The 10,000-nt window shown below is 33.2% G+C and overlaps 1 protein-coding gene across 1 annotated transcript in view; it reads left to right on the forward strand.

The window, feature by feature from the left end:
• Positions 1–10,000, forward strand: part of LOC307270417 (uncharacterized protein) — a gene marked incomplete at its 3' end in the record, with an annotated part of 37,768 nt that overhangs the window by 1,244 nt on the left and 26,524 nt on the right. The window contains 2 exon segments of the mRNA XM_080054298.1: positions 8,492–8,586; positions 9,728–10,000. The exon segment at positions 9,728–10,000 is cut by the window's right edge and continues 2,213 nt beyond it. Coding sequence (XP_079910424.1) covers positions 8,526–8,586; positions 9,728–10,000 — 334 coding nt within the window. The 5' untranslated portion in view covers positions 8,492–8,525.

Here is a 10,000-nt window from a genome sequence, read left to right on the forward strand (position 1 = left end):
AGAAGAGTTTTAGTCTTTTTACTACACTACATACTAAAGTACAAAAGAGTTTTAGTCTTTTTACTACACTACATACTAAAGTACAGAAGAGTTTTATTCTTTTTACTACACTGCATACTAAAGTACAGAAGAGTTTTAGTCTTTTTACTACACTACATACTAAAGTACAGAAGAGTTTTAGTCTTTTTACTACACTACATACTAAAGTACAGAAGAGTTTTAGTCTTTTTACTACACTACATACTAAAGTACAGAAGAGTTTTAGTCTTTTTACTACACTACATACTAAAGTACAGAAGAGTTTGAGTCTTTTTACTACACTACATACTAAAGCACAGAAGAGTTTTAGTCTTTTTACTACACTACATACTAAAGTACAAAAGAGTTTTAGTCTTTTTACTACACTGCATACTAAAGTACAGAAGAGTTTTAGTCTTTTTACTACACTATATACTAAAGTACAGAAGAGTTTGAGTCTTTTTACTACACTACATACTAAAGCACAGAAGAGTTTTAGTCTTTTTACTACACTACATACTAAAGTACAAAAGAGTTTTAGTCTTTTTACTACACTGCATACTAAAGTACAGAAGAGTTTTAGTCTTTTTACTACACTACATACTAAAGTACAGAAGAGTTTGAGTCTTTTTACTACACTACATACTAAAGCACAGAAGAGTTTTAGTCTTTTTACTACACTACATACTAAAGCACAGAAGAGTTTTAGTCTTTTTACTACACTACATACTAAAGTACAGAAGAGTTTTAGTTTTTTTACTACACTACATACTAAAGCACAGAAGAGTTTTAGTCTTTTTACTACACTACATACTAAAGTACAGAAGAGTTTTAGTCTTTTTACTACACTACATACTAAAGTACATAGAGTTTGAGTCTTTTTACTACACTACATACTAAAGCACAGAAGAGTTTGAGTCTTTTTACTACACTACATACTAAAGCACAGAAGAGTTTTAGTCTTTTTACTACACTACATACTAAAGCACAGAAGAGTTTTAGTCTTTTTACTACACTACATACTAAAGCACAGAAGAGTTTTAGTCTTTTTACTACACTACATACTAAAGTACAGAAGAGTTTTAGTTTTTTTACTACACTACATACTAAAGCACAGAAGAGTTTTAGTCTTTTTACTACACTACATACTAAAGTACAGAAGAGTTTTAGTCTTTTTACTACACTACATACTAAAGCACAGAAGAGTTTTAGTCCTTTTACTACACTACATACTAAAGTACAGAAGAGTTTTAGTCTTTTTACGACACTACATACTAAAGTACAGAAGAGTTTTAGTCTTTTTACTACACTACATACTAAAGCACAGAAGAGTTTTAGTCTTTTTACTACACTACATACTAAAGCACAGAAGAGTTTTAGTCTTTTTACTACACTACATACTAAAGCACAGAAGAGTTTTAGTCTTTGTACTACACTACATACTAAAGCACAGAAGAGTTTTAGTCTTTTTACTACACTACATACTAAAGCACAGAAGAGTTTTAGTCTTTTTACTACACTACATACTAAAGCACAGAAGAGTTTTAGTTTTTTTACTACACTACATACTAAAGCACAGAAGAGTTTTAGTCTTTTTACTACACTACATACTAAAGTACAGAAGAGTTTTAGTCTTTTTACTACACTACATACTAAAGTACAGAAGAGTTTTAGTCTTTTTACTACACTACATACTAAAGTACAGAAGAGTTTTAGTCTTTTTACTACACTACATACTAAAGTACATAGAGTTTGAGTCTTTTTACTACACTACATACTAAAGCACAGAAGAGTTTGAGTCTTTTTACTACACTACATACTAAAGCACAGAAGAGTTTTAGTCTTTTTACTACACTACATACTAAAGCACAGAAGAGTTTTAGTCTTTTTACTACACTACATACTAAAGTACAGAAGAGTTTTAGTTTTTTTACTACACTACATACTAAAGCACAGAAGAGTTTTAGTCTTTTTACTACACTACATACTAAAGCACAGAAGAGTTTTAGTCTTTTTACTACACTACGTACTAAAGTACAGAAGAGTTTTAGTCTTTTTACTACACTACGTACTAAAGTACAGAAGAGTTTTAGTCTTTTTACTACACTACATACTAAAGTACAGAAGAGTTTTAGTCTTTTTACTACACTACATACTAAAGTACAGAAGAGTTTTAGTCTTTTTACTACACTACATACTAAAGTACAGAAGAGTTTTAGTCTTTTTACTACACTACATACTAAAGTACAGAAGAGTTTTAGTCTTTTTACTACACTACATACTAAAGTACAGAAGAGTTTTAGTCTTTTTACTACACTACATACTAAAGTACAGAAGAGTTTGAGTCTTTTTACTACACTACATACTAAAGCACAGAAAAGTTTTAGTCTTTTTACTACACTACATACTAAAGTACAAAAGAGTTTTAGTCTTTTTACTACACTGCATACTAAAGTACAGAAGAGTTTTAGTCTTTTTACTACACTACATACTAAAGTACAGAAGAGTTTGAGTCTTTTTACTACACTACATACTAAAGCACAGAAGAGTTTTAGTCTTTTTACTACACTACATACTAAAGTACAAAAGAGTTTTAGTCTTTTTACTACACTGCATACTAAAGTACAGAAGAGTTTTAGTCTTTTTACTACACTACATACTAAAGTACAGAAGAGTTTGAGTCTTTTTACTACACTACATACTAAAGCACAGAAGAGTTTTAGTCTTTTTACTACACTACATACTAAAGCACAGAAGAGTTTTAGTCTTTTTACTACACTACATACTAAAGTACAGAAGAGTTTTAGTTTTTTTACTACACTACATACTAAAGCACAGAAGAGTTTTAGTCTTTTTACTACACTACATACTAAAGTACAGAAGAGTTTTAGTCTTTTTACTACACTACATACTAAAGTACATAGAGTTTGAGTCTTTTTACTACACTACATACTAAAGCACAGAAGAGTTTGAGTCTTTTTACTACACTACATACTAAAGCACAGAAGAGTTTTAGTCTTTTTACTACACTACATACTAAAGCACAGAAGAGTTTTATTCTTTTTACTACACTACATACTAAAGCACAGAAGAGTTTTAGTCTTTTTACTACACTACATACTAAAGTACAGAAGAGTTTTAGTTTTTTTACTACACTACATACTAAAGCACAGAAGAGTTTTAGTCTTTTTACTACACTACATACTAAAGTACAGAAGAGTTTTAGTCTTTTTACTACACTACATACTAAAGCACAGAAGAGTTTTAGTCCTTTTACTACACTACATACTAAAGTACAGAAGAGTTTTAGTTTTTTTACTACACTACATACTAAAGCACAGAAGAGTTTTAGTCTTTTTACTACACTACATACTAAAGTACAGAAGAGTTTTAGTCTTTTTACTACACTACGTACTAAAGCACAGAAGAGTTTTAGTCCTTTTACTACACTACATACTAAAGTACAGAAGAGTTTTAGTCTTTTTACGACACTACATACTAAAGTACAGAAGAGTTTTAGTCTTTTTACTACACTACATACTAAAGCACAGAAGAGTTTTAGTCTTTTTACTACACTACATACTAAAGCACAGAAGAGTTTTAGTCTTTTTACTACACTACATACTAAAGCACAGAAGAGTTTTAGTCTTTGTACTACACTACATACTAAAGCACAGAAGAGTTTTAGTCTTTTTACTACACTACATACTAAAGCACAGAAGAGTTTTAGTCTTTTTACTACACTACATACTAAAGCAAAGAAGAGTTTTAGTTTTTTTACTACACTACATACTAAAGCACAGAAGAGTTTTAGTCTTTTTACTACACTACATACTAAAGTACAGAAGAGTTTTAGTCTTTTTACTACACTACATACTAAAGTACAGAAGAGTTTTAGTCTTTTTACTACACTACATACTAAAGTACAGAAGAGTTTTAGTCTTTTTACTACACTACATACTAAAGTACATAGAGTTTGAGTCTTTTTACTACACTACATACTAAAGCACAGAAGAGTTTGAGTCTTTTTACTACACTACATACTAAAGCACAGAAGAGTTTTAGTCTTTTTACTACACTACATACTAAAGCACAGAAGAGTTTTAGTCTTTTTACTACACTACATACTAAAGTACAGAAGAGTTTTAGTTTTTTTACTACACTACATACTAAAGCACAGAAGAGTTTTAGTCTTTTTACTACACTACATACTAAAGCACAGAAGAGTTTTAGTCTTTTTACTACACTACGTACTAAAGTACAGAAGAGTTTTAGTCTTTTTACTACACTACGTACTAAAGTACAGAAGAGTTTTAGTCTTTTTACTACACTACATACTAAAGTACAGAAGAGTTTTAGTCTTTTTACTACACTACATACTAAAGTACAGAAGAGTTTTAGTCTTTTTACTACACTACATACTAAAGTACAGAAGAGTTTTAGTCTTTTTACTACACTACATACTAAAGTACAGAAGAGTTTTAGTCTTTTTACTACACTACATACTAAAGTACAGAAGAGTTTTAGTCTTTTTACTACACTACATACTAAAGTACAGAAGAGTTTGAGTCTTTTTACTACACTACATACTAAAGCACAGAAGAGTTTTAGTCTTTTTACTACACTACATACTAAAGTACAAAAGAGTTTTAGTCTTTTTACTACACTGCATACTAAAGTACAGAAGAGTTTTAGTCTTTTTACTACACTACATACTAAAGTACAGAAGAGTTTGAGTCTTTTTACTACACTACATACTAAAGCACAGAAGAGTTTTAGTCTTTTTACTACACTACATACTAAAGTACAAAAGAGTTTTAGTCTTTTTACTACACTGCATACTAAAGTACAGAAGAGTTTTAGTCTTTTTACTACACTACATACTAAAGTACAGAAGAGTTTGAGTCTTTTTACTACACTACATACTAAAGCACAGAAGAGTTTTAGTCTTTTTACTACACTACATACTAAAGCACAGAAGAGTTTTAGTCTTTTTACTACACTACATACTAAAGTACAGAAGAGTTTTAGTTTTTTTACTACACTACATACTAAAGCACAGAAGAGTTTTAGTCTTTTTACTACACTACATACTAAAGTACAGAAGAGTTTTAGTCTTTTTACTACACTACATACTAAAGTACATAGAGTTTGAGTCTTTTTACTACACTACATACTAAAGCACAGAAGAGTTTGAGTCTTTTTACTACACTACATACTAAAGCACAGAAGAGTTTTAGTCTTTTTACTACACTACATACTAAAGCACAGAAGAGTTTTATTCTTTTTACTACACTACATACTAAAGCACAGAAGAGTTTTAGTCTTTTTACTACACTACATACTAAAGTACAGAAGAGTTTTAGTTTTTTTACTACACTACATACTAAAGCACAGAAGAGTTTTAGTCTTTTTACTACACTACATACTAAAGTACAGAAGAGTTTTAGTCTTTTTACTACACTACATACTAAAGCACAGAAGAGTTTTAGTCCTTTTACTACACTACATACTAAAGTACAGAAGAGTTTTAGTCTTTTTACGACACTACATACTAAAGTACAGAAGAGTTTTAGTCTTTTTACTACACTACATACTAAAGCACAGAAGAGTTTTAGTCTTTTTACTACACTACATACTAAAGCACAGAAGAGTTTTAGTCTTTTTACTACACTACATACTAAAGCACAGAAGAGTTTTAGTCTTTGTACTACACTACATACTAAAGCACAGAAGAGTTTTAGTCTTTTTACTACACTACATACTAAAGCACAGAAGAGTTTTAGTCTTTTTACTACACTACATACTAAAGCACAGAAGAGTTTTAGTTTTTTTACTACACTACATACTAAAGCACAGAAGAGTTTTAGTCTTTTTACTACACTACATACTAAAGTACAGAAGAGTTTTAGTCTTTTTACTACACTACATACTAAAGTACAGAAGAGTTTTAGTCTTTTTACTACACTACATACTAAAGTACAGAAGAGTTTTAGTCTTTTTACTACACTACATACTAAAGTACATAGAGTTTGAGTCTTTTTACTACACTACATACTAAAGCACAGAAGAGTTTGAGTCTTTTTACTACACTACATACTAAAGCACAGAAGAGTTTTAGTCTTTTTACTACACTACATACTAAAGCACAGAAGAGTTTTAGTCTTTTTACTACACTACATACTAAAGTACAGAAGAGTTTTAGTTTTTTTACTACACTACATACTAAAGCACAGAAGAGTTTTAGTCTTTTTACTACACTACATACTAAAGCACAGAAGAGTTTTAGTCTTTTTACTACACTACGTACTAAAGTACAGAAGAGTTTTAGTCTTTTTACTACACTACGTACTAAAGTACAGAAGAGTTTTAGTCTTTTTACTACACTACATACTAAAGTACAGAAGAGTTTTAGTCTTTTTACTACACTACATACTAAAGCACAGAAGAGTTTTAGTCTTTTTACTACACTACATACTAAAGCACAGAAGAGTTTTAGTCTTTTTACTACACTACATACTAAAGTACAGAAGAGTTTTAGTCTTTTTACTACACTACATACTAAAGTACAGAAGAGTTTTAGTCTTTTTACTACACTACATACTAAGGTACAGAAGAGTTTTAGGGCCACAGACAGGAGAGAGAAAAAATCAGATATGGAAGATTTTTTTTCATTATGTTGAGAAATGTCAAGAATAAAGACGAATACTCCAAAATGCTATTGGAGTTAGTGGGGAATTTATGTATTATCAGCATACTAAAATTAAAGTACATGTATTGGGACATCCTAAATCTTTTTCTGGCGTACTGAATAGTAGAGAAGTATGGGGATTGGAACACAGGGAAAGATCTGTAGCCTGACTGTTGGGTTCATCCAGATTTAATATTTGAGTTACTTCACTGTTTGAATCAGCAGTGAATTATTCTATTGACATTTAAAATATAAGTTTACAAGAGATTCAAGTTATTTTTTCTAGTTTTCAAATGGTAATAATATTATAGGCTATACAGTAAAAACCTTGTCGGGGGCGCCCTTAGCTCAGTTAGTAGGGCGTCCCCCCCATGGGCCTCGGCCAGCAGCGGACCCGGGTTTGATTCCAGCCCGCGGTCGTTCTCTGCATGTCACTCCCCTCTCTGCCCCATTTCACCTCTGTCTCTACACTATCAATAAAGCATAAAAATGCCCCAAAAAATATCTTTAAAAAAAATTAAAACCCTTGTCATTGAATTATGATGGCAAACAAACAAAACACTTGTTCATCAATCGTAATGGAGGCAAAATGTTCGTTAATGGTGATCTTCCCTGCGTTCCAGTCCCCATACTTCCCTACTATTTAGTATGCCAGAAAAAGATTAAGGATGTCCCAATACATGCACATCAATTGTAGTATGCTGAAAATACATAAATGCCCCACTAACTCCAATAGTAATTTTCAGTATTCGTCTTTATTCTTGACATTTCTCGACATAATGAAAAAAAAACTTCCTTATCTTATTTTCTTTTCTCTCCTGTCTGTGGCCCTAAAACTCATCTGTACTTTAGTATGTAGTGTAGTAAAAAGACTAAAACTCTTCTGTTCTTTAGTATGTAGTGTAGTAAAAAGACTAAAACTCTTCTGTTCTTTAGTATGTAGTGTAGTAAAAAGACTAAAACTCTTCTGTACTTTAGTATGTAGTGTAGTAAAAAGACTAAAACTCTTCTGTACTTTAGTATGTAGTGTAGTAAAAAGACTAAAACTCTTCTGTTCTTTAGTATGTAGTGTGGTAAAAAGACTAAAACTCTTCTGTTCTTTAGTATGTAGTGTAGTAAAAAGACTAAAACTCTTCTCTACTTTAGTATGTAGTGTAGTAAAAAGACTAAAACTCTTCTGTACTTTAGTATGTAGTGTGGTAAAAAGACTAAAACTCTTCTGTACTTTAGTATGTAGTGTAGTAAAAAGACTAAAACTCTTCTGTACTTTAGTATGTAGTGTAGTAAACAGACTAAAACTCTTCTGTACTTTAGTATGTAGTGTAGGAAAGAGAAAGAGTGTGTGAATGGGGAACACAGGGATTGTTTAGAGGTGAGACGGCCGGCCGTAGGTTACTGTGTCCAGATGTTGTGACATCACAGCGTCATATTCTAAGTTTAGTCCGAATGGAAGGAAATCCCCACACTGTCTGAACGGCTTCCTGTGTGTTAGTGATCATCTCATAATAACCCTGTGTGTGTGTGTTTGTGTGTGTGTGTGTGTGTGTGTGTGTGTGTGTTTTTCTGTGTATGTGTGTCTCTCTCTCTCTCTCTCTCTCTCTCTCTCTCTCTCTCTCTCTGTGTCTCTCTCTCTCTCTCTCTTTCTCTCTGCGTGTCTGTCGCTCTGTCTCTCTGTCTCATTGTGTGTGTCTGTCGCTGTGTGTGTGTGTGTGTGTCTCTCTCTCTCTGTCTGTGTGTGTGTGTGTGTGTGTGTGCGCGTCCTGTTTGTGTTAATGAGTTCAGGCTTGAACCAGATGATACTATCAACAGTACTGAGATGGAGAGAGAGTCAGTCTGTCTGACAGGGTCCACTACGAGGGTCCTCCATACACCACAAGGTTAGTCTGTGTGTGTGTCTGTCTGTCTGTGTGTGTGTGTGTGTGTGTGTGTGTCTGTCTGTCTGTGTGTGTGTGTGTGTGTGTCTGTCTGTCTGTGTGTGTGTGTGTGTGTCTGTCTGTCTGTGTGCGTGTGTCTGTGTGTGTGTCTGTCTGTCTGTCTGTGTGTGTGTTGTTAAATAATTATATATTAAATCGTGGTTTGGATATTAGAAATTTGGATGAATTAATATGGTATATTCCTAATATCATGAGGCTCACCAAACCAGTGACAACAAACGTTCATTTAAGAAGTTAACTCCATACTAACCCTGTGTGTGTGTGTGTGTGTGTGTATGTGTGTGTGTGTGTGTGTGTGTGTGTGTGTGGGTGTGTGTGTCTCTCTCTCTCTCCCTGTCTCATTGTGTGTGTGTGTGTGTGTGTGTGTGTGTGTGTGTGTGTGTGTGTGTCTCTGTTTGTCTGTGTGTTTTTGTTTTTTGTTTAAAATGCTCCAAGTCTTTCCCAAACTTGATGGAATAATCACAGCCATAAGTTCACCACTGTGTGTGTGTGTGTGTGTGTGTGTGTGTGTGTGTGTGTGTGTGTGTGTGTGTGTGTGTGTGTGTGTGTGTGTGTGTGTGTGTGTGTGTGTGTGTGTGTGTGTGTGTGTGTGTGTGTGTGTGTGTGTGTGTGTGTGTGTGTGTGTGTGTGTGTGTGGTGAAACATAAGTTCACCACTGTGTCTGTGTCATTCCCACAAGACCTACATTCGACATCTATCTCTGTGTGTTTAGATATGAAGTGAAAACTGGAAGGAAATATAATATATTGTGCAAACATTTAGGATGTCTGTCTTTTACTTTGTTATTGATATTGACACTTAAGAGGCAATAACATCAGTTCAACACCTTTCTTCTTTTCACAATTCTTTTATTGTCGTTTTTTTTAACATAAACAAACAAACATTTGCACCATCTTAAGAACACAAAGTGAATTCTTTAAAACCAAATAATAAAAGTATAATAAAATATACTGTATATGAAAATAAAATTAAGAAAAATGCTCATCCTTCATCTCAGCCATGTATGGTTCCCAGAGCTGAATAACGTCACACCGCTTGCCCTTGGCTCTGTATGTGAAGTTCTCCCCTGTTTGTGTGTTTTTAGACAAAGACCAAAATCCATCGGAGTCCCAAGAACTTCTGAAGGATCTGGACCATGTGGGTCAAACCAGCGATCGCTTAAACCTCCAGGATTCTCCAACAGGAAACCAGAAAACTGAAACTTCCTCTCAGACAGATCAAGGAGATCATGAAACATCTTCTGCTGCTGAAGAGGAAGATAAACCCCTAGGCCCTGGTCCTACAGATCTGCATGATGTGGATCGAACCAGCGATCGCTCAAACCACCCGGAATGTCCAATAGAAAAACTGAAAAGTG

Source organism: Ammodytes marinus, assembly GCF_949987685.1.
Source record: "Ammodytes marinus genome assembly, contig: scaffold_76, whole genome shotgun sequence".
Classification (NCBI taxonomy): Eukaryota; Metazoa; Chordata; class Actinopteri; order Uranoscopiformes; family Ammodytidae; genus Ammodytes; species Ammodytes marinus.